At 39.7% G+C, this 25,144-nt stretch overlaps 2 protein-coding genes across 2 annotated transcripts; one reads left to right on the top strand and one right to left on the bottom strand.

The window, feature by feature from the left end:
* The first annotated feature begins 3,735 nt into the window (after positions 1 to 3,735).
* SNW1 (SNW domain containing 1) lies at positions 3,736 to 21,131 on the top strand. Its single transcript, XM_057380040.1, has 14 exons — positions 3,736 to 3,798; positions 4,847 to 5,000; positions 7,377 to 7,538; positions 12,282 to 12,377; positions 12,466 to 12,572; positions 13,390 to 13,494; positions 13,594 to 13,663; positions 14,433 to 14,498; positions 15,784 to 15,900; positions 16,253 to 16,394; positions 18,111 to 18,207; positions 19,027 to 19,144; positions 20,129 to 20,292; positions 20,369 to 21,131. Exons 1-14 carry the CDS (start codon positions 3,785 to 3,787, stop codon positions 20,571 to 20,573), a joined length of 1,617 nt encoding a protein of 538 aa, XP_057236023.1. The 5' UTR covers positions 3,736 to 3,784; the 3' UTR covers positions 20,574 to 21,131.
* On the bottom strand, positions 21,065 to 25,106 carry SLIRP (SRA stem-loop interacting RNA binding protein). The gene is made up of 4 exons (XM_057380296.1): positions 25,013 to 25,106; positions 24,797 to 24,855; positions 23,009 to 23,116; positions 21,065 to 21,188 (listed from the first exon to the last, which is right to left on the bottom strand). The coding sequence occupies exons 1-4, from the start codon at positions 25,104 to 25,106 to the stop codon at positions 21,129 to 21,131; spliced, it is 321 nt and encodes a 106-aa protein (XP_057236279.1). The 3' UTR covers positions 21,065 to 21,128.
* Positions 25,107 to 25,144: the final 38 nt, after the last annotated feature.

The raw sequence follows: 25,144 nt of genomic DNA, 5'->3' as shown, positions 1-25,144 counted from the left end.
GTATGACTCTCCTCCCAGTATCCCTGAACATTTTGCCACCCATTTTGAAACACACAGACTTTTTGAATAACAATTTCATATTGATTACAAGCTGATGGAAACAGTGACTAGCATAAGTCAGAGTGTCCCTTCCTCTGTAACTTCCTCAGAAATACCTTTATGCAGCATTGATCCACTGCTGATGATTCCTTTGCATTTTGAAATGCCAGCCAGTTCCTGACCCCAGTGGCACACCTCTTCAAGTGTTGCACAGTGCTAATTCTTTAATCAAGATATCATCAGAAGCAGAAGATGGCTGTAATGGTGTGGTGGTATATCCCCGCCACACCATGATCTGAGAAATGCTCGTGAGACCTCAGCCTTGACCAACAGCCCCCGGRCTCAGCTCTCTGGAGCTTATCAGAAACACCGTCTGCTCCCAGGGACTCGTGCTGGCAAGGGAGCTCCTGCTTTTTAACAAACAGCCTCGGAAACCATTTTTCTTCCATGAGTGGCATTCCCTGTTCTCACATTTTCAAAGAAAGTGTGCCAACCCAAACTGTGGCCAGGATGAAACATTGTTACGACTTAAGCTCTTGTGACCCTATAAACAGTGGTCCAAAATGAGACCCTTTAAGCTCCTCTGCACCACAGCAACTGCAACCAGCATCTCTCACTGAGGGCAATGCCTCTCAGAGCCAGCAAACTCTCAAGTTTGCTGTACTGGAAGCATCCCCAAACAATGACAAATCCTGGGCTGATATCCTCACTCCTCAAGGCCTGACCCTTTGCCCATTAGGGAGATGCAAAAACGTTCAGAGTATTTCCCTACCTTCAAGGGGAATTTTTCACAGAAACCTTGCACTGGCTCCTTCTGTCTGGGTGCATAAATGTGTGCATATGCTATGGCAAATATGGGAGAAATGCTGCTTTCTTAGATGTTTAAGAATTGCAGATATATAAGTAAGTTAGGCCWGTAAGTTAGGTTAAGTCATAAGCTAAATTAAATGTTGCTAAGTGTTATTCTTTTGCCAAGTTGTTAAGTTTAAGTTTTGAGTTAAGTTAAATACTGTTAAGTGTTATTCTGCTGTTAAATTGTTAAGTTACAAGTTAAGGTTAAGTTATAAGTACAGTTGAGTGCTGTTAGGCTTTTAGGCTGTATTCCTTTTTATCCTTGCCCTCACTGTCCTTCTGCCACACACAGCTAAACACACGCACCCACCCACCCACAGATAGTTCTTGGTTCATTTCTGTTTTGATTGACCAGATTGTGTTTGTTGTTGCCTTTTTGCCTTAGTCAGCCTTGGTGCCTGCCCTTGGTGTGCCTTAACTGTCTAGTAAGTAGTAGAGGGAATCTTGCCAACAAACTTTGTTGTGCTGTCACTTAATATTAAAACTGGTTTTCACTGGTGATTTTTTTGCTGGTGATTTTTTAAAGCAATCTCAAACAACTCGATCGTAATAAATAGGAGGTATACCAGGTCAAGTTCAAGGACAATTAGGTGAATAATCTGTTTTATTGGTCTGGTAGCAAATGTAACATTAAAAAAATTGCTTTCTGACTTCAAGAGGAAAATGGGAAAAAAAAATCCCCAAACAAACCCCAGCATATCAAAACACTGTTCTATGTGACCAAAAAAACAGTATTAGGTCAGAATTTAAGCACATTTTGGTTTTAAGAATTTCCCCATTTTAAAAGAAAAGTAAGMAAATTCAGACTATAATTGACCTGGAAATTTCGCTTTACACCAAAGCCTGAATAGTTCATTTTGCAAATGGTTAAAAAGATTCAAATGTTTGCCAACTCCACACAGTTTTTTTCCCTAGTAAACATTTTTGACCAGTCAAACCATATATGTAAGCATTTAGGTTTGAAACATGATAAGTAAAGCAGAGCAGGGRCTAGAAATTATTCACATCTCGATTTGCAGCACTTGCATAAGATGAACATTGTGGTAAGGTTTACTGAGTCACGTGGCCCCTTTGTACTGTGTGGTCCTCTCCACCCGGGCTAAAAGCCTTCTGTATTGGCAAATGCTAAGTTAGCCAAGTCAGACATCAAAGCTAAACCACAAAAAAACAGAGGTTCAAGCGACAGAAAATATTCAAAACAACCAGTGTTGCTTATAATCAGACAGCCATAAACATCTGCAAGCAGYGAGAGCTCACTGTCTGCATTGAGAAATTACCTGCACAGTTCCCAGAAGAAGCTGCGAGACTAAGGAAATGAAAGGATCTCAGTGCAAGAACTGAAGCAGGTTGCTCACCTACAGTTTTACCTTCTAAATGGCAAATTTATATTGTAGCTGTCATATAAACTGTGTTGCAAAATAGCTCACAGAGTTGTATATTTGCCATACAGCATTAAATAATACTCCACAGCAAAGGAAGAAGGAGAAATGTCAAAGTAGGAGGGATAAAACATAATTTTTCCACTGAGACTAGTATAACAGCTGGGCACAGGAGCCTTGGCAAYTTCTAAGGGGGAGAGGAGGCTCCTGAATCAGAAGGTGATATTGCCAGATGTGATAACAGCAATACTGTTACTAAATGAGTGACAGAAATGGGTAGAAAGGATGACAGGTGAGTTTTGCATAGGAAAATTATTGATAAATGATATGTGACAAAGTTCTGTATCTTTAGCTTTGTCTGAAGTGCTCATAAGACACCAGCTATCTCAGAGAGAAAGGGAAGTATCTGTCATTCCCAGAGGTGGTGACAGAGCTGCTGTCACCACAATGCTAAGCCAAAAGCTGATTCCCACTGGAGATGACAATTTTGAGCATAAACAGACTGCAGAGGATTGCCCTTACCTTCCTCCAAATCTCCCCTGKGCTAGAAATTGTAGCAGATTAATTTAGCCTGCAGGAGTAATTTGCCCTGCAGATTAGRAGATGATAAAACAGACAAAATGACTAGAGGGCTGCAAGACAGTTACTCTGCCTTTTTMTATTCCTGCCTCTTATGGTATTTTAAAAATTTTTTGATAGACCATGTTTGTTTCTTTAGTCATTCTGCCCTTTTTTTCTCTGTCTGGTTTCTGTTTCTCTCTTAGATGAACTGTGCCTGGCTCAATGAGACACTTCTCTCTTTGATTCACTAGATGCTACATAATAATAGCAACTACTAATTAATAACTAAATGTCTTTGGTAATATATGGTGCTATATATGGTGTTGCTTTAAATGGTTAACTGCCTATGTAACTATTATATTTAACTAGACCTCTAGTTCTTATGTGTTACAACTCCTTGAGAAATATATTCCCATATTCCAATTACACTCTAAAGAGAGCATCTCTTGATTTGATTTAAAGAACTCCTGTGTAACATATGGATGCCCATTCAACATAGATAGCACAACTCCTTGCTTTTAATACAGAAAGATTTTTTTCTTTTAAATCAATATTTTTACASCACTTTCAATCTGTCTTCTTCCCGTCCCTCCTATGTCCCAGTTCAATGATTTCTAAGCAGCAGATATCAGAATAAGTTTTATTCCATGTCATTTGCTCTWTATTTTCTGCTTTTTACTTGGACCTTTTCAGCTGGATGAACTGTGGAGTTCCTGAACTTGTTGGAGACTGTGTGAATATATAGGGGAGGGGAACGGGATGGTTGAAGAGCAGGGATACTGTGAAACTACACCTCCCAGGATGCCTTGCGGCATACCYACGTGCGCCGCCGCGCCGTGAGTGATGTTACCGATACTACAACTCCCAGCCTGCGCTGCGGGCAGGGCGCATGTGCAGATGCCTTTACCTTCCCCCTCCTCGGCGGCCTGGCTGCGACGGTGGAGGCGGYCAAGATGGCGCTCACCAGGTGGGTCCGGCGGGCCCGACCGGGCCGTGAGGGCGCAGCGCCCCTCGGCCGGTCCGGGGTTTCCCCGTCGCGCTGCGGGGCTCTGCCGACGGGAGCGGCCGCGGTTGGGGAGTGCGCTGAGGGGCTGCGGCCTCTCCTGGGCAGTGGGCCCGCCGGCCGGGCCGCAGCCGCACGGAGCGCKGTGAGGGCCGGTCGGGCCTGGGGGAACGGCCCTGCCGTGGCGGGAGCGGGTGTTTGGCCGCTGGTTCGGRGCTCTGCTTCCTTCATGTGTTCCCTGCGGGAGGAAGGAGCCCCTCCGCCTCTGCTGGGTCCATAGGGTATCGTCGAGGTTCCCTGACAGTCAAGATCCGGCGAGCGGTCTTTGTTASGAGTTGTCCCTCGCAGGGCTTGGGAGTGCAGTTCCGGTTACTGCCCCCGAATCCCGAGTTTCACTGGGTACTTTGTTGGTAAATGCACAAAAGGGTTCTATAGACAAGAAGAGCTGAAAAAGGGGAAATGAAGAAATTGGGGTTTGGCTTGCTGTTGGCAGGGATGTACCAGGCGTTGAGAGGGGAGGTTGTTGAGAGATCTGTTTGTGGGTGTTTGCCTTGAGAAAAAGGAAGAGCTGTAGGAACATGTATTTCTTTTCTAGGGACATAGGTACATCTATTTAATTTTAATCTCCATAGTAGTGGAAAGAATACCCAGTGGTATGTGACATTCCTGCTGGAAAAYGGGTATTGTCACACTTCTATTCAAACACAATGGGAATGTGGGTGAATTTAGCATTAGTATTTTTAGGAATCTTCCAGAATTCTGAGAAAGCACACATTGCCTTTGCCACTCTAATCTCAGTTACTGAAGTTACTGAATCTCAGAAATTGCTCTCAGATTTAGGAGTGCGATGGTCAAGTTTCATCAATTGTTTCTTGATCTGTAGAGAGTGAATRTAGAGAAAGTAATGACTTAGAAAGAAGTTGTCTCAAGTATAGTTGAGTGTCAGTGAGTGAAGTTACCACAATGAACCTTTTATGTCWTTCTCTTTTGGTGGCTGTCCATGGATGTCCAGTTTTTTGCCAGCTCCAACCCAGCTGTCGCAAGACCAGCTAGAACTAGAAGAAAGAGCAAGAGCTCAGAGATCCAGGCAAACAGCTCTGGTCTCATCACGAAGGGAACCTCCCCCATATGGTTACCGGAAAGGATGGATACCACGTGTGCTAGAGGTAAATATTTAAATTCGTACTGTAGTAGTGTGTCTGCTAAAGCAGGGTGTGTGTGTGGGGGGGGGAATTCTATAGTAGAAATAAACTCTGAGCACCTTGAATGTAGATGAGAATTGTACAAAACTTTACAATGTGCATCATCCAGGCTGCTTAAAATATTCTTGTGTTGGGAGATGTTCTAATCCACCAGATTTCTTCGAACATTTGATAGTAAACAGGATGGCCTAAGTCCACTCTTCAGAGATTGTTGTGTTGTAACATGGAAATWTGTTTGTGGTCCTTTCGGTTTACAATCTGTGAATGCAAGGGTCGCCTGAGTAAGATCCGTATTGTTCCTTGGTCACTCTTTGTAACATACATAGCTGAAATAAGTGAACATGTGTGTATCAGAAAACAYTTRTGAGTGTTCTGCTCAAAAAGGTGCYACTGGGGGACAAAATTATTACAGTTGGAAGGAAATGTAAACATTTGTCAGATATTTGTTTTWAAGTATGTTACTTGCAAAAGGGTTTTGGACAATGTTGTGTGTCGTAAGTTGTAGTCCTTGCCAGTCTGGTGTAATTTGAACTGGAACTGCTAAAAATACAAAGAAAACGCAGATGTGTAGCRTTGATTACAAAGCTGGTTTAGTATAGTCTCTCACTGTGAGCCAGAAAAACCTTGCAGTTTGAAATGATCCTTGATAATTTCAGCAATGTRTTCTTATGAGTCATAACCCAATGCTCTTTTGGACCAAGCATGCTATGCTGTTGAGGTTTTATTACAGTAGTTCATGTATGATCCTACATTGTTTCTAAATACCATAATTTCATGAGGTTGTAACAGCTTTGCCCTTATTTGTATGCTATTTTTGTAAATCCAACACTGTTCTGTGGTGATCCATGTACTTCAGATAGTAGTTCCAGTGGTACACTGAAAGAAAACATTCTTATGTGGGTTCAGCATTTAATCACATGTATAATTTAAAATATTATAGTTTCATTATACCCAGTGTAGGTTTCCCTTCCTACACTGTTGGGTACTAGTTAATAATTTAGTGCTTATTCTTTCTAAATATTAATAAAGAAATTTTTTAAGAAGCGTGGTGCTGAAGGTTTGCAAAGCGTTTCCAGCACCACAAATCAAACATTCCAAAAAGCCTGTTAAGGATCTCTTCTGCTTCAAAAACAAATACAAAATCAAAAGCAGTAAATACTTCCAAAGCATAGCCTTTCTTCCAGTGATCCTGGAATGCCATTGTTGGAAGAAGCAAAACCTGTTCTTAATACGTTAAGAGTTACRCAAAAAGAAATTGCAGAAAGACCAAATTTAGTTCTGGCTAACACTTTACTAATTGTTGGATGTGGGACACTCAATTGAAAACTTCAGATAACTGAAACTATGTTTCAAGGAGCACTTGCAGATGGCATAAGCATATTGTCCCTGCTTGGAAGTGTTCTGCTTGGTCGTTTTCAGTCTCAGTCCACTCTGTACCRGTGGTGGTAACTACTTGGTCACATGGTGAGCTTGATTGATTGGAGGGAGATTGATCTGCTCAAGACACCCATTCTCAATTTTTGATCTGTTTTCTTACCAGACTCCACATAAGCCATGCCATTGCAGTAGAGGAAGGGATAGATATTCATGCTGCTTTAAGCAAATGCTTCCTCCAGTGCATTGCATTTGAAACTGTAGCCTGAAGTTGTTTTTGTGAATGGATGCCATTGTATCCTCTGTGTTACTGAGCCAGGATGGTCTGCTATAAGAAGTCTTTTGGTTATCTGTTTATTAAATACTTTTACATCATCACATTGTAGAAGAGAGGAAATAAACTGGAAGAATATTGGGCTATTGCATGCTGGCCCAGTTTTCAGTGTATTTACTCATCAAAGTAAGGAAATGCTTGACAAATGTAGCATTGTAAAGCTATTAGCTACAGGCCTTGAAAGGAATGGAATGCTTTTTTTATCTTCTTCACTTTACTGTGGTGTGAAAARCGACAAATAACCAGTAGCAATCTTCATAAAAATGCTACTCTTGTGATTTTGGTGTCCACAGTTGCTTTATTGCAGCAGGTCAGTTTCTGAAGCTCTAATTAATAACTCGCATGAGAATTAAGTACTTAATTTTGTATTGTTTGTAGTATAGTATTATCTGCACATTCTAGTCAGTGATATCTGTACTTTGTGCAGGGAATAATTATTGAAAGATCTCTCTCCATTTCAATGTCTTTTAATAACTATAAGTTCTCACATTAATTGCTCTCTTACCAGTGAAAATAATAAAATTACTGGAGCATTCTTGCCAAGTTAGTTTTTGTTGAAATCAATCTGCTCTTTTATTACATTTCACATTTTTTTGTCCTTTGGACATTCACTACTTTTTTCTTCTCTGTAGGATTTTGGAGATGGAGGTGCTTTCCCAGAAATTCATGTGGCCCAATATCCATTGGATATGGGCCGAAAGAAGAAAATGTCCAATGCTCTGGCTGTTCAGGTGGATGCAGAAGGAAAAATAAAATACGATGCAATTGCTCGACAAGGACAATCAAAGGACAAGGTAATACCTCTTCCAATATGTCAGCTGGCACATATACYTGAAGAAGTTGTATGTACACATTGCATATACTTGACTCGTTGGTCTGGCATTRGCCACATGGATTGTGTTCTCTTTCCTTATTTAAGAACTAAATAATGTCAGACATAAATTGTGATCTTCTCTGTAATGTTATTGAAAGAKAAGGCAAAAAATGTTGAGGATATCTACGCAGAACTTGATGGCTTAGCAGCTTTCATTTTCCAGTGAAGGCAAGAAACTGAAAACAGTTTTTCAGCCTCATTTCAGTGTGTAGAGAGAGGGAGCAAAAAAACATASAGAAAACACAGTTCAGCCTTCAGAATACTGCACCTTGTGTCTTACTGATTTCATATTTGACACTTCTGACTGTTTGCAGTGTTGTTGGGTGATCTGGTTTTGCTATTGTTGTTTAATTGCAGTAGGAAGTATTGCTGGTGATTAAACTCCAAAAGCTTTGTGCTTAGTCCATGGATGGCAAGATTCTCTTGAGTTTTTTAGGGGGAAYTACAAGTTACTGGATACTACAGTGGCCTTTCTGAAACCAAGAGATGACATTTGAGGTTCTAAATAGTGTTGAGGAGACCAGGTACTTGGCTCTTATAAGTCTGGYTTAAGGAGTGTTTACATCTGCCTTTTCAAGTGCGACAAAGTGGGCTACATGGGCTTTAATTCTSTTAAGCAGGTGTTGGGGACTGAAAAACTGCTCAGGCATGATGAAGAGTATGACCAGCTGCTTCTTCCATCAAGCATTTTCTGTAAAGATTAGGGTAACACAAAGAAAATCTGAACAGAGTGTTAGTTACAAAGAGTATTTTAGCTAATAGATATGAATAGTTGTTTTCAAAATAATTTGACTTCTTGGGCTTTAATTTAGGTTGCCTTGAAAAGCTAATTAGTATGTAATATGCCCCATGTTTTACTGCTTTTGAGGAAGGGAGGAAACCAAAATGTAAACTTTACCTCTCAAAGAAAACAATAGGATGGGCATTCTAAGAATATTAGGGAAAATACTTTTAACAGATAAATTGATTGTTTTAAATAGATTCTACAGCCAGTAGGATTTTCTATTTAATGTATACTCTGTTGAAGGTCTAAAAAGTGTCATATTTTGCATATCCTCATCCCATGCCTCATATGTTACTGCAGTACCTTTGAGWAAGATGAATGCAAATTGGACTCCATGCTRTCATATGGAGGAAAGTAGTTAGACTAAACAGAAAAAAMCAGCAGTGGCAATATTTTTATTGAGGAGACTTTTACTGGAGTTCCATCAGTCTTTATCTAATATCGAATTATTTTTCAAGAGGAAGGTGTTAAAATATTAATTCTATTTGAAGTACTTTTTTCCTGAATATAGGGTATTTAATGCTAAATAGAAATGTTGCTTTGTTGAAAGCATACAAAACAATTTCTAGCAGATAATTAAACAAGAAGTAATAATCATAGCAATTTTGAGGAAGCTTCAGGCCACATAAAAAGGGGCCTCAGAGCTGGATGCAGCATGCCAGCTAGGGTCTCACCAGAGCAAAGCAGAGGGGTAAAGTCACCTCCCTCGATCTGCTGGCCATGCTTTTTTTTGATGTAGCTCAGGAAACCATTGACTTACTTGGCTGCAACAGATACTTGAAACAAATTCACTGGAAGCAGCAGAACTACTATTGCTTGATTTGATTCGCTTTGCAGGCGAAAGAATTGGCAGAGATGTCATAGGGAGCAGTTCTTCAGTGATCTGTGTTGAGTTGAACAATGTRGAGTATTTTCTCTTAAGAACTTCTGATAGTATAGTGTCAGTAGGATTAGATACAGAAGTTTCATTTTCCAGAGACATGCAGCCATAATTCAGTATTTCTTCAGTCTTAATACTTAGAGCTAAAAGAAACACACACTTAGCAGCCTGCCAGAAATGAGATGGAGTTTATRAATCTATTCTGGGAGCTACTTGTTTGGTCTGAGTTAAGAAGCAAATTTTGCTTTCCTACAGCTTATGGATTTTTTGAAGTTGAATTTAATATTCTGCCTTCTTGTGGAGGCAGCAGTTCCATCACCCAGTCCCTATCTCTAGATAACTTGTSAGCAGTTTCTACTATTGCAGTGGTTCATCTCTCTTGCATCTGTTCCCTTATGTATTTAAAAATTGTTGCTTCAGAGAATTTTCCCTGAAAAACACTGACATAAATGTGATAGTCTGACAAGCCTCCTGTTTGTGTTTGGCAAAAAGTGCTAGACATGAAATGTTTACAGACCTGGATGCATGACTTTATGGATCTGAGGATGGGGTTCCGTCTGGTTGTCAAGATGAAGGATTTCCAGTCTGGCTGTGTGGTTAGCTCTTGTGCTGCTATAAATTCTTTSAGTACTTCCTCTACTCGTGTTACTAAAAGCCAGGCTAAAATAATGTATCAGTAGTGATATATTTTGGTGAGACTGATACTGTCCCCTTATTAGGAAAGTAAGAATATGTAATTGCATCCTGTGTTTTTATGAAGACAGAAGAAAGAGTGAAATCAAGTAATGGAACTATTAGGTCCCTTCCATTTTTCCAGCAAGGAAGACTTTTGTGCTGGAGTTGGATTTCTTCTTCATGGCCCAAGGCTATGGCTAAGTTGTTAAAGGAGAAAAAAAACAATCATTAAGCTTATTTACAGGTTTTTTTTCTCAAGACTGTCAATTTAATGAAAACATTTACAAGMGAGTAGTTCCATTGTTGATGGAACTCCTGTCACAACTATGGAACAGGTCAAGAGAACAGGAATATAACTGAAATAATCAAAAGTGTTGTTTATACACAACATAGTTGCCTTTATGGCAGAGCTTGGTTTGAGAAGTTGTTAACAGTTTTTTTTTCTCTGGTGTGTGTACCAGGCTTACAACCAGCTTATTTTAATGATTTCTAGAATGTTACATGCTTCATGTGGAGAAACCCTTCTTTCACAAGGAAGGAATTCATTCTGCATTGCTTGATAATGAATTCTCGATTTACATATAGGATTGATAAGCACTGTGCGGGGCTTGTTGGGTTATATGGAACAAAATATGTTGAGGAGAGGGATTTCTGTGTAGCAAATTAAGATATTTCTTACTTGCATCTATCAAGTGCCTTGTGAGACTTTTTGAATGTGACTGATGTCTAAATCCTGCCATGCAGTACAGTATCTTAGACAGCCAGTTAGGTAATAATACTCTCTTTCTGATTGCAGTGGCATGGCAGATTTCTAATTGCTGCTTGTTAAGGCTGTCCCAGCCAGGGAATCACGTAGCTGTACCAAAACTTGAGCTTTTTCTTTCTGCTTAGGAGATTCTGCTTTTCAGTAGCAATCAGAGTGAAATATCTAAAGCATAGGCTGATGCTTCCTTTTAAATTGCTTAGATCGAAAAAATGGTAGTTGTGGGCACAGTACAATATCAAACGACCCAGTCTTCTCTTCATCTTAGATTAATAAAATGGCTTGACATTACTTGAAAAACAAGATAAATGTCTAGAAAAACAAGAAAAAGAAATGTGACTTATTTATCTACCTCTCTGTATCACTTAAAAAAGCACTACAATTAAAACATGCAAGTGTATCAGTTTTTTGATAGCAACAGAAATACTTGTATTTTCAAGATAGTTTAATCTGTATTATAAATTTCTTCCATAATAATGCAATTTGGCATTTGCATGCGATACTTCAGGGATTAAATAGTTAATATAGATCATTTGTACCTCAGTGTAAAGTACTTTTTAGAGCACCTCTTGGACTACCACGAAGAACACCTTCTTTTATTTTCTTTTTCTTTGTCTTTTGGGATGCTATAAAACTCCTTCAGCATACTTTGTTCTTCATGCAGCAAGACATTTGGACTTAAGAGTTAATTACCTTGGAGGAACACTGCTCTTCAGATGTCCTTCATTCAGCATCTGAGAAGCTAGAATATTACTGATACTAATTCAAAGGATTAAAATTTTAGGAGTGAAGGCTGAGGAGCAGAAAATGGCACTTCTGTGATTAATTAATGCTGAGGCTAAAGGTTAACTTTGTATTTGGACATGTACTGTATAATGAACTTGAAATAACAGTTCTTGACATTTAACYCTTTTGAACTAAAACTTTGTGTTTTRTTGGATACATGTGAAGCATTAATGTAATAAAGTAAATTTTTCTGTGTAGCCATCTAACAGTGTTCTTTCTCTGTATTTATAATTGGGACTTAAAGCTGCCAGCAGCTAGCTGCATGTTGTGTGAAAACTCAAGTACCTTTATAACATGGGAAGTGTCAAGACCAGATTTCTCAAGTACTTATTTTTTCAAGAAAATAGTAAATATAACGAAAAAATCCAGATGCTGGAAAATACTTTTATCAAATTCTTAAGTAGTCCTTGAAAACAGAAGTAAAAATGTGCAGAGTTTTGTCTGTCTTGGGGACCCTAAAAAACTAAAATACTAGGAATGGGAAGCAAGAAACTGCTGTCTAATGCCTGTTCTGAGTGCTGTGTATACCATTATGTTTAATCAGATTGYGTTGTTTCTTCAATTACTCCCTTTGTAAAATGGGGTCCAGAATATATAGACCTGTAACCAGGTCTTGTTCTATGGGAATAATTGAACAATATGTAATTGTAATGCATTTATAGTTGTATATTAATTTTAATTAGTACCCAAAGTATGGTTAGGCCTGAAACATTTCCTTTGATAYATCTACATTTATTCCTGTTCACCTACACTAGTAAAATCTAATGTTTTCTAGGTTATTTACAGCAAGTACACAGATCTTGTGCCCAAAGAGGTCATGAATGTGGATGATCCTGAACTGCAAAGACCTGATGAGGAGGCAATTAGAGAGGTATTGTATGCACTGATGTGCCTTGTTAGTAGTATGCTTTATGTCTTGCATGTGGGATGAGATGCACACTCTGGTATTTTTTCTTCAGATAACAGAGAAGACAAGAGCAGCATTGGAGAAGTCAGTCTCCCAAAAAGTTGCTGCAGCCATGCCAGTTCGAGCTGCAGACAAACTAGCTCCTGCACAGTACATTCGGTATGTAGTGATGGTGTTTGTGTAGGATGTTGTGATATACAAAATGGCATAAAATTGGCATATTTCTTGAATTTCTGAGAACAGAARTTCCTCCCGAATTCTGTTCTTCTGTAAGGAATATGAAACCGGATTATGTTTTTTCAATTAACCCACAAATAATTACCTAGTTTGAAGTGCRTAGAAATAGGTCTTCAACATGTCATGAGTTGTGGCACTTTATTTTGTTTTAGCAACAAAATACAGATTTGGCAGGGAATACTATTAGTGATGCTGCCCTGAAAGCAAAGAATTTACTGCAAGTTTCAAGCCACAAGGCAYGTAACAAAGTTCTTCCTTCATAGAAAATGAGCAATTAGAAAGAAATGGAATTATGGGGAGACTGATACTCATTTATGATGATTTTCTGTTTCAAACACAGAAACGTTTCATGGCAGATTTACATTTGGCTTAAGGTAAATTCTGAAAAAAAAAGGATGTTTAGAGGTTCTCAATGAACTTCATTAGGCTTCMTGGACTTAGGTAGAGATATTGTGACAAGCTGTGTATACTGTATTTGTTTTTCTTCTGTTTCAGAATCTAGGTTGAAACAGGAGAATAGAGCCCTGAAGAGAATTTACATTCTGTCTGGTGTAACTGTCTGCGCTCAGGGCAGTGTGTGCACTCTGTGCAGTTATCTGCTGCTACATTCATAGTGGAGTAGTCTTAAACTGTTGATGATAAAGGGAAACTTCAGCCAGAGCAGTGAGCTGAGTAAAAATGGAGGTGGAAAAGGAATAYGTAGGTGTGTGCAGAGAGCTGAGCACTCTCTTTTATTCAGGTACACACCATCTCAGCAAGGTGTTGCTTTCAATTCTGGAGCAAAACAGAGAGTTATTCGGATGGTGGAAATGCAGAAGGACCCTATGGAGCCTCCAAGATTCAAGTAAGTATTCACAACTTGTTTATGGCAGATAGAAGATTCTGAAATGTTTTTCTGTGCAATATGCTGATTGTAACTGTAATTGTTTTCTTAATTTCTCAGAATTAACAAGAAGATTCCACGAGGACCACCATCTCCTCCGGCACCTGTAATGCACTCTCCTAGTAGAAAGGTATGAAATGCCATAGCTGTTCTCAGTTTTGAATGCTTAGGTGGGTTCACAAATTCTGYTTTGATCTAGTTAATTTCTGTGTACCTTCTAACTGATCTTTTGATGTGATGTTAAGTGCTAAACTTGATGCTTGGTGCAGTCTTCTTGTTTGTGTTTTTTCTTTCTTTCATTTGGGCAGTTCTGTAAGCAGCTGTCTTTTCATGTATCTTGTCAAAGGCTTTTATGCAGGGCTGCATTGCTAGATTTATTCATGGCATGAATGAGCTGATCAAGGCTTTTGCAACTTATGTTGTTTTTAGGCAACACTATTAAGCTAATCCTTAATAACACTAACTTGTGTCATTAAGGATTGGCTCCTTTTGAGAGATGACAGTAGTGGTGGTTCATCAGTTTGCTACAACTTCATTTAACTTCATGCTAAATGTACAGATGTTAACAAGCTGGCTGTGAGTTACAGCCTGTGTTACCAAAGCTTAAGAGGGTGGCTGAAGAGCTGCCGGGACTTTCTTCAGTGTTGGCAAAGATACATTGTAAAAATAAACCTCATGGCAGAGGGTTTGGAACAAGCTGATCTTTGAAGTCCTTTCCAGTCAACCATTCCTTGATTCTGTAGTCTTAYTGCTGCTAGGTAGAGTTGGGGTTTTGTAGTGGAGTCCTGAACTTTGTACTCTAACTTTTTTTCAATAGTTTCATAACTGCCTTTGAGAAAAAAATAATATTTCCTTTTACTGTAAATCTGAAGATGACTTTGCTTCTTCTCTTAAATCAGATGACTGTGAAAGAGCAGCAGGAGTGGAAAATTCCTCCATGCATTTCAAACTGGAAAAATGCAAAGGTAATTAAGTTATGATAAATTAATTTTTCTGATGTTATACCCTGATGGGAAACTTCTGTGAATGATTTAACCTCAAATAGTACTGATTTTAAATCTCTAGAGTTAGTTAAACTTACTGCTTCCAGCTCGGAGAACATATGATCATACAGGTTGTTTTTCTTCTGTTTGGCATACAAAATTTGTCCAATTGAGAGTGTAGAACTGAGGGAGAATGGGTTACTTCATGGCAGAGATGATAAATTTTGAGAGGAAAAAACTATATTAGTTATATTTAGTTATATATATTTTAATTATATTAGTTAAAATCCCCATAATAGTGCAGTCTAAACTCAAGATATTTTGAGCTCACAGCCATCTAAACTGAAAAAGAGAAGAGTACCAGAGACCTAAGCATGTTTCTTTTTAATATTKCAGTCCATATTTCTGGAAAGTTTGCCTTGTTCCATTGTTTCATTAATTAGTTTTTATCAGTGGTCAGCTTAGCTATTTTTGTTCCTTAATTGATTAGGTATGTCCTGTCCCTTTGATTTTTATCAGCCATTAAGTTTAGGTTCCAGGAGAGGGGAGAATTTATTTGCTTCAGCAACTGGTCTAATCATTCTGAAACTTACCGAGCTGTTGTCCTGAGACAGCCTCTTCAAATGGAGGAAGGAAAAGCTGCATGTTTAGATGTTGCTTTTTTTTTTTTTCCCTACCCCAACACAGCTGTCTAACTGGGACTGATGCTAATTAGGAGATCAAATTTTAGGTTACAGTTGCTACAACCAAAGCAAAAATTTTGTAGAGCTCACTAAAAAAAAATCTTTAAATTTAGAAATAATTTTGGGCTTCAGGTTTTGAAAACAGAATTGGCATTTAGTGTGTCTTACTTTTGCTGGCAGCCTTGCCCCTTACTTTCTCATTTTGAATGAGCTAATCTCTTAACAGGTATGAAAACAGTTTAGGTAAAACAATTTTAAGCAAAAAATGGTAAAACAGCTTAGAGACTGGCAAAGCTATTACCTGTAGTTCTTAAGACAAAGCAAAAAGTGGACCTTTTCACTTGAAAATTTTCTTTTGTGCTAAGATGAAACTTGAAGGGAAACTGTGATTCAGGTTTGGTAGGAGGGTGGAATTGGAATGAAGCTTAGTATTACCTGGTAAGAATTTGAAGCACAAAAGGAGATCCATTGAGGCATATTAATAAAGGGCTGTGAGTTTTTGTTTTCTTACACAATAAATACAATAATGCTTGTTACTACAAATACTGTTTCTGTGATTAACTGCCTCTCTGTTTCCGGTATAGGGTTACACCATTCCATTAGATAAGCGTCTGGCTGCAGATGGCAGAGGATTGCAGACTGTTCATATTAATGAAAACTTCGCCAAACTTGCTGAGGCACTCTATATTGCTGACAGAAAGGTCAGGTAGTTCTTTAAACTGTTTTGTATCATATCGTTTTACCTTCTTTGTATGTTAATTTCCTTCWGAAAGTCAGCTGTGAATAGGCTATAGCTTTTTGATTTGTCCTGCTTCTTTGCTAACRTAAGAATTAAAGCCTTATCCCCACTATCTCTGAATCACTGGCTCACCATACATTATTATTGAAAGTCATGGGTCTTGTCTCAACACTTAACTTTTGCAGCTGTTGGGCTTTAAGCTTCCTAATTTTGGCTTTGCTTCTRTCCCGTTTACTGACTAACTCCATGACAGATCTGCTTGTATGCCTATATGCTAGGCTTTCTGTCTTTTTAACTGTGTTTTACTTGTGCAGGCTCGTGAGGCAGTAGAGATGCGTGCCCAAGTGGAGAGGAAGATGGCTCAGAAAGAGAAGGAGAAACATGAGGAAAAGCTCCGAGAAATGGCTCAGAAAGCCAGAGAGAGAAGAGCAGGGATCAAAACTCATGTTGAAAAAGGTACATTTCTTTTTTATCAAGGCACTATGGCTTTTTTTAACACTCTGAATTGTGGGTTTGGAGCAGTAACCTGAGAACTTACAATACCTGAATATCAGCTGAAATTTCTRAGCATGCCAGCTGTTCGTGTCTTCACTCTCTGTTAATTCACTGGCTGGTTTGGTGGGATCCAGGTCTGAACCTTACATCAATATGTTTGTGTATACAGGTTTAGGACACTGAGAAATTTGGAGTTAATAATGTATAGTTGCAAATGATGGCTTTCATGGACAGTTCTAAAGTAATTTTTTTAGGAGAAGCTTGTTGAAGATGAATGGCAACATGGCAACTTTGTTTRGAAGAATTAAACCATCTAAGTTTTCAAAGGTGGTAAATGCAATATTCTGTCTCTTGCCCTGTTGTAACTGGTCTTGCAGAGCTGTAGTTTTGTTGGCCAGTAGGCCCCAAAAGACCCTGCTGCCAACSTAATTAAATTGTCACCATTGTGGTAAGTCTCATGCTCTCATTGAAATTACAYTTCAAAGATCTAGATGATGAACTTAGAGAGCAGTTATAGTCTCTCTAGAAGGTGGAGGGATATGGTGATATAATGCCAAATCTTGCAGCTGGGATGTACTGACCTCTTGGCAACAGGCTGGGAGCTGGCCAGCTGGAGAGCCACTCTGTTGGAAAGGACCCAGGAATTGTAATGGACAACATGCTGAATATAAGCCAACAGTGTGCCCTGGCAACATTAATGCTAAGGGCATACAAAACTGCATCTTCAGCAGTGTAAGCAGTAGGTCAAGGGAAGTAATAATTTCCTTTTATTGGTGACCTGTTAGACTACATTTGGAATACTTTGTGTAGTTATGGGCCTCCAGATACAAGACCRACATTGATAAATGGCAGTCAGTTCRGTGGAAGGCCACATAATGGTCATGGGGCTCGAGTAGCTGCCTGTTCAGGAGGTGCTGAGAGAATGAAGCTTGTTCTTCTAGGAGGTGTGCCTTTGGCACCAAGTAATGGGAACTTATCCACAAGGTCATCCCACAATTATCCCTCCATGATTATTAGAGCCCTTCACTAAGCTGCATGGTGAAAGAATGAGACAGTGGTCAAGAGTTGAAGCTTGGTCAGGAAGTTTCAGCTGTATGTTAGGAGAAAAATTTTCACCAGAAGGACAAACAGCAGTGGAACAGGTTGCCTAGGAAGTCTGGCACTCTATCCGTGGAGGTTTTCCTCACCTGAGTGGGAAAAGCCCTGACCAACCTGGGTTGAATTCAACATTGATAGCAGGRGGTTGTGAATTAAGACTCCCTTCCAACCTGAGTGATTTTCTGACACTATATCACAGAATGTTCTTCAAAACACTTAAATCCCTGCATGTTTCAATTCTATTTTTACATTTAAAATTAGGATATAATGATCTGTAAATGTGTTAGGTTATTAATTCCTAGATAGACAAGTATTCTAATCTCTTCAAAGTGGAAAGAGCATAGTTGTTAGGATATGTCTGCTTTGACTCTTATCAAGGACAGTCAGTTGCTTGGGGCATAAGAAAGCTGTAGTGTTCCATGTGTTTGGTTTGTTTAAAGTGTGACATTTTAAATAGTGCTAGGGGTCACTACTCTTCTGTAAAAGAATACTGAATTGAATTACTGTGCCAGTGTCTGTGGCATAATTAATTCAAACTTCAAATATTTGTCTATAATGAGCAATCTTGCATTTGTTCAGAGGATGGAGAAGCTAGAGAAAGAGACGAAATCAGACATGACCGGCGCAAAGAGAGACAGCATGACAGAAATCTTTCYCGGGCAGCCCCTGATAAAAGGTGAGTCACAAAAAAAAGCTGATTTATTCCTGTATGGCACTGGCTTCCCCACTGGAGAACCTGTTACAGTGGGCTTTCCTTTTCTTGATGTGTCTGAATTTTATCTTGTGGAGATACTCACTGCTATGAARCACAGTTCATTCATTGTATGTAAAGGTATTACTGTATTAAAATACTGCAATGCTCCCTTCAAAATGTAGAATTTTCCCCATGAATGGGAGAGAGGGGTGCTGTGTTTGTTTTAGGTGGGTTWTTCTTTAGCAGAACCTCAGTATATTCAGGCTTAATTAACATATTGACAGCAAAGATTGAAACCTGAATCCTTCAATTTTGGTGAGACGAGTTATCAATAGTGGCTTTGTTTCTTGAAGCTGTTCATTTAAAATAAGATAGGCTAAAGTATCTTATTAGCTGAAGCCTAAAGTATCTTATTAGCTGAAGCCACTGAGATTTCTGAGTGCAAATGGTTTCTGGAGGCTTAAAATCTCTAATATGTTAAAATTGGGTTGCTTGGCCTTCCCAGAATATAACTACACTGATCTTGCAAAAAACAAACATGACATTTTCGACCAAGTCAGCTTGATGTGAATTGCAGACAGTGGAAAGCAAATTTAAATGTCATGCCCAGCTGAACATAACTTTTCCAAATGTTTCCTTTGCCAGGAGACAAATTTTAAATGTTACCTAGTAAGGAAGAACAACAGTCAAAATCTGGCTCCTGAGCCAAATTGTTAGCAACTAATACAGGATCAGGTTGCAAYTGAGCATGTCAACAAGTATGGTTTATTGACTTTATAAAACTTCAAATTTTTAATTCAGGTCAAAGCTGCAAAGAAATGAGAACAGAGATATCAGTGAAGTTATTGCCCTGGGGGTACCCAACCCCAGGCCATCCAATGAAATCCAATACGACCAGAGGCTGTTCAACCAGAGCAAGGTAAAATACCTTTTCACAGCTGTGTAGCTTTCTATGAGAATATGCTCATCCTTCCTTAGAGAGTATGGCTAGAATACTAAAGGGAGCCTGTTCTCATGGTTGATGTGGATACATTCAGAAGTCTTTACATAACTGATTAGGAAACTATTGATTTCCTTTATCCAGAGCCTATGAAAAAAAAAAAAAAAAAGGAATATTCCAAGTAGATAGCTGGACTGTTGTGGTTTTTCCCACTGGGGAGTGGGGAGAAAAACTATTTTGCCTTCMAGCTGCAGTGACCTCATTTTCTTCTCTTGTACAAATGTACTGACTGAATAGGGAAATCTGCTTTCAGAGACAAGTAAATACTTTCTATTCCCRTTACTGCTTGTGTTAATAATGCTTCTGAAGATGTAAACAGTTAACAGCAACATTTATTTTTCCCTGAATTTTATACTATTCAGAGATGACAAAATAGATTAGACTTCAGCAAGTCCCTGAATAGACATACAGTTTGTCAATCATTCTTTTTCATGTCTCCCATGAAAGACTTGGAGGCAGAAGTGAAAGCTGATGAACCAAAAATGAACAAGCAGACACTTCTTCTTTCACAGTTTATACAAGCCTCTGTGATTGGGATCAGTCTGCTTAAATAATGTTTTCCAGAAATTCTGAATTATACATATATCTGTACAATTGCACTTGGATATTACAGACAGCTGTACTTGCAAAGCAGACTGTAATGATCCATTATTCTGAAATACGGATGGCCTGTATTCCTTTGTGTTGCCTTCTGGAAGAGTTGGACTGAGGCTTGTAATACCATGTTCTCTGTATTTAATCCCAGACCCAAACCCACTCATATCCTCCTAAGTGCTTGGAATCATTTGAAATCAATAGTAAACCACACAATACCATCTTTGTATAATATMATCCGTGTATTTTGTTTTTAAAATAAGTTAGCTGAAGTTTTGCAGATTCACTCGGGCTCTTCTTTTTCAACAGGGTATGGACAGTGGCTTTGCTGGAGGAGAGGATGAAATTTATAATGTTTATGACCAACCTTGGAGAAGTGGCAAGGATATGGCACAAAACATCTACAGGCCAAGTAAAAATGTGGATAAGGACATGTATGGTGATGATCTAGAGGCTCGGATAAAGACCAACAGGTACGAAAATAAATTTAAGAAATATTCTTAATTAGTACTCTGAAGTTAGTCAGCTGAGTATCATCTTCTCCTGCAGGTTTGTTCCTGACAAAGAGTTTTCAAACTCAGATCGTAACACCAGAGGGAGGGGCAGAGATGGACCAGTTCAATTTGAGGAGGATCCATTTGGTTTGGACAARTTTCTGGAAGAAGCTAAGCAACATGGTGGTTCCAAACGGCCATCAGACAGCAGCCGCCCTAAAGAACACGAGCATGAGAGCAAAAAGAGGAGGAAGGACTGAATGCCTTTGCTCCTTGAGAGGTAGGGAAATGGACTGCAACCTTGGACTTCATGCAAAAGGATTTTTAATTTTGGGTGTATAGGAGGATGGCGTTGTTACACAGCAGTTCATAACTCTGGCCGTGTGGAGATRTACACACACTATTTCTGCATAGGACAGCTACCCCAGGAGAGAGAGAGAAGACATGGAGACCACTTCGAAACATTTCATAAGGGAAWTAATTATTCTTTAGCAGGTTCTCTGACTTTGCTGATTCCCCATTTCCCAGCATCTCAGGGTAAGAATGTAGCCCCCTTCCTACAGCTTTAGTTTTTGTAGGTTGCTAAAGCTTTGACTTGATCTTAAAAGCTTTCCTGCTGTATATAATGACTGTCTTATGCTCTAAAAGATGCTGGGGTGTTTATGATTCAGTGTTTTAGTGTGGGTATACAGTTTATTTGAACAAGGGAGGGGAAACAGCTGGATTCTGTTTTGAAATAAGTACTCATTCATAGTTTTCAGTAATCTTTATTTTAGTTTCTTTACATTTAGTGAAATAAAGCCTCCTTCCACCGCTCAGTCACTTTGATTCTTTCTCTGACTGCGTCTTCTACGGGTCTGCTGTTTGAGAGCGAGCTGAAAACAATGAAAATTACTGAAATTAGTTAGGCAATAAGGTTCGGTATTTTTCATTTCTGATCATACAGAACACTGATATGGAAGGCAGAAAATACATTTATAACCAATTCAGTTTCAGGAGCCCCAAGCCAGGGTTTTCCTGACAGGAAAATTGAATATATATGTACAGCAATTGCTCGTTGTACCAGGAAAATGCATCTTAAAAGCTTGTGCTTTCAGCTGGAGCTAATAGAAAGTAACTATCTAAACCCACCCTAGAACAAAGTGGGAGAAGTGCTCATGTATTCCAGAGAAGCTTGCATTTTTTAAGAAATTACATTAACTACTTATTGCCTTCTGCTTCTTATTTTACTATAAAGAAAGCTCTTAGCTTGCACCTCTTGTGAGAATACRGTCTTTGAAGCCTAGGCAGTTAAGTGCGTGTCGCTATCCTCACAGCTTCAAGGAAAAAAAAGCAGCAAAAATGTCCAGGAAATTGACACTAAATACTAGGCTATTTCTAGTACTTAATTTGATAATTGCATACAGATAACATCCTAGTTCAGCACAGTTTTAACAGGGACCAGCCTACTGCCTATCTTGTCACAGTTAAAGGAGTCTTAGTATCTGCCTCCATTTTTGTACCACAGTTGGAACTCACAGGTTGATGCTTCTGGGAATACGTACTGAAGTAACCACCAACCAACAATGATTTATGCAGWAATATGAACCATGTCAAACTAAATACTTTATCACAATCACAGTGCTGCATCACTGAAGTCTCCTGCTGATTCATTTTACTTTTACTGTCTCCTAGCATTCAAGTCCCAAAATAAGAAACTCGTCAAAAAGATATTGAAGAATTCTTATTAATTAATCAAAGGCTGTAACTGATGGCAGCCTGCTTCTTGCTCATGGCTTCACTCTCTATTACTCAGTCTGAATAGTTATATCAGCTGAAGCACATGTAAGTCTGTAAGAAAATCCCCTATTTAAGGAACACACCAGATCCAAGTTTCTGATTTTGACATGAGAGCTGWTAATAAATCAATGGCTTTGGGCAGCCATTGACTCACTGTTCTTTATTCCTGATTTGTCAACACCACTGGCTACTAAGTATTTGGAAAGTGAGCGGGATGGCTTTGCTGTTTCTATGCTGGAGTGAAGCTGAGGATACACTTGTCTGGCTCTAGATGACCAGTCAATGACAGACACTTCTGTACGTGTATTTGACCATTACACTGTCTCAGTACCATACACTAATACACTGAGATTGCCAAAGTGCTGTACTTTTTCCTTTACTAACATTTAAAATGTTAAAGATGGAGAGAAAAAAACCCTACAATAAAACAAAGTTATCTTGAACGCATGAAAGCAAGCAACTGATTTCTCYGTATGAAATGACAGCTGAAGAAAAAGAAATTTCACTGAAGTTCAAAGCTTAGCATCACTTTCTTTATCATGTTCACCCTGCCACTCAGGATCCAGATCAGGTGTTGGATCCAGCTACAGAAACACATATTACAAATTGCAAAATAGATGCATAGTAAATCCCAGTTTTACTGCAGTCACATTYCTTGAGTATAGCAGGAGTTTTTGGTCTCTTGACTCTGTTCTCTCTAGTATCGCTATGATCGTGTCCCCTAACAACTTGGACTGAAATGAGGAAATAAACAGAAATGGTAATGATTTAAAAAACGTTAAAAGCAYGCTGAGTGACAAAATCCCTAACCATATCTTGAAAGAATATGGTAATCTTTTCATGTTACTGTATCCAATCAAAAGCAGAATTAGAGTCAACTCATCACATTACTTCCTTAAAGGAATTAGCACATTACCTTGGAACCTTCAAGTACGTGGGAGTCCTTCTGTAACACATTCTGAACATATTCTGGAGCGGAGAATTTAATCCAGCAGTAACGTTTGTGAAAACCTGTATCTCTATCCTAATTGTCAGTTAAAAAAAAATGCAGTTACTACATAAAATATTCACACAGGCTGTTAAAAACTTTCTACAGATACTGAATTTAAAGATTCAGATTACTATCAGAGGAATTGGCACACTTGCTGTTTCCRAGCCTTTTTCACACTAAGACACTTGCTGTCAGTGACAGCATGTGSGGGCTACCAAAGGCTGTTCTACATCTCTGTCAATTTCAATCTTGCAATAATTAAATCATGAATTTAGGCTACAGTTGAAGCCTAGAATAATGCTTCAGTAATGCTGCAGTTTCAGACTGCAGTACTTACTTACTAATAAACCAGTCACAACAGTACTGACATTTAAAGGACCACAGTACTTGAAAAGCATTTAAGATAAAGTAGCTGCTTAAGAGACTAAGAAAGCAAGGTGCAATTCAGAATGAMAAGCACTAACTGCACTGAAAAGAAAATTACTTTTAGATATGATTTGCCAGTCAGAAAAGATAGTGGTCAATAAAGATAATGAGGAACAGCTAGGTGTATCTAAGTGCCTTCCATCCCTGTTCCGATCCCCTCAAAGCTCACAACAGCTCAGCCACTCTGATCATGAGGCATAACTGGGAGTACTTCCAAACCACCAGTGAAGTTTTTTGCCTGCAATGTACTGCCTGCTTTCAGTRTCACAGTGATGTCTAAATTAGGCTGTCCTACACTGATGATTTTTGTACCTCTGGCAGTTTTAAGCATTCAAGAAACTCCTTAAGTAATCACTGAATCTAAACATACACGCATGCATCACTTGGATCGGTGATGGAGGCGAGTTTGTGGTAAGCTACCAGATTTTGCAAMAAAACAATGTAGTCTGTCCTGGGCCTGCTGAAAAACAGCATGACAGGCAGGTGCCTAATCTTAAAATGTTCAAAACAACCGGCCTGTTTCAACGTATCTTTCCCCATTTCCAAACTAACCCTCAACTGAGAGTGAACCATCAGCTCTCTAACTGAACTTCACTACACACCAAGCTTAATTTAACAGACCAKTACTTCACATGGAGAAACGCAAGCGGACAGGAGAACGTCACTTCCAGCGATGCTCTGCAACTTGCCCACAAAGGAATGCTTTTTTGGACTGTTCATCACTAAGAAACTGCACTCGATATTATGATCCCTGACCTACATACTCAGAGGATAAACAGCCTAAACGGCAGAGGCATTGGCAGTTTGGGAGGACTCTGCTGAGGTTATGGGTTTTGTGTTAGCACTGCACTCTGGATGGGGTCTGAATCCACAGCAGGAAAAGACAGTAGATTCGGCCAGCGAGACCAGGCACATTAAAACTTGATTCTCTGTCATAAGAATGGTAACACGATAACAGAGGAGCTCAAAGCGCTTTTAGATTAATTATTCAGAAATGGCTGCATCAACAGTATATGAAGGGCGTGCTCTGTAAAGCTCCTTGAAAGCCGGCGGAAACCACTAAGCTTCAGTGAGGCCTAACAGAGGCAGACAAGTGGTGACAATTGGGAGAAGGAGCTAAAGGTAGAGAGTACTGAAAACCTCACWAGAATATAAGATGAGGCTTCCTGACTGCAGCGCCGGGAAGCTGCTTGAGAGCAAGGCCTGAGCCGCAGGACCAGCCGGCGGCTCTTCCCCGCTTCGCTGAGAAGACACGAAGTGCGGCCCGGAGGACGCGGGGGTACTCACGAACGGCAGCTGGCACCTCTGCACCGACCCGAACTGGGAGAAGTACTCCTTCAGCTCCTCTGTGGGGAAACGCASCCGGTTACCCGGGCCCGGCGCCTCCGCGCAGCCGCGCCGCCCTGACCCGACCCCCCGACCTGTGCCGGCACACGCGGCGGGGCCGCCCAACCCCGCCACCCCAGCAGCGGTGAGGGATGGGAAGAGGGGGCGYAGACTCACTGCTCGATACCGTCCAGGGAATCTCAGCCACGAAGATGTCGAAGAGCCGTCGGGAGCGGCGCCCGGCAGCCCGCACCGCCTTGGCCGCCGCCATGTCGGGATTGCGGCGGCGGGGAGGGACGGACAGAGGGA

The sequence above is a fragment of the Malurus melanocephalus genome, unplaced genomic scaffold (assembly GCF_030028575.1).
Source record: "Malurus melanocephalus ecotype Western Australia unplaced genomic scaffold, MMel_1.1 scaffold_0, whole genome shotgun sequence".
Taxonomy (NCBI): Eukaryota; Metazoa; Chordata; class Aves; order Passeriformes; family Maluridae; genus Malurus; species Malurus melanocephalus.
This window is presented reverse-complemented; position numbering and strand designations above follow the sequence as displayed.

What these genes read in the sequence shown, in the direction of transcription:
- SLIRP (XM_057380296.1), bottom strand. Translation starts at nt 25,106, where the DNA reads ATGGCGGCGGCCAAGGCGGTGCGGGCTGCCGGGCGCCGCTCCCGACGG. An exon ending in AGAGGTGCCAGCTGCCGTTC is followed by an intron (nt 23,117 to 24,796) that starts GTGAGTACCCCC and finishes ACTGACAATTAG; the next exon opens with GATAGAGATACAGGTTTTCA. An exon ending in ACGTACTTGAAGGTTCCAAG is followed by an intron (nt 21,189 to 23,008) that starts GTAATGTGCTAA and finishes CATTGTTTTCAG; the next exon opens with CTCGCTCTCAAACAGCAGAC.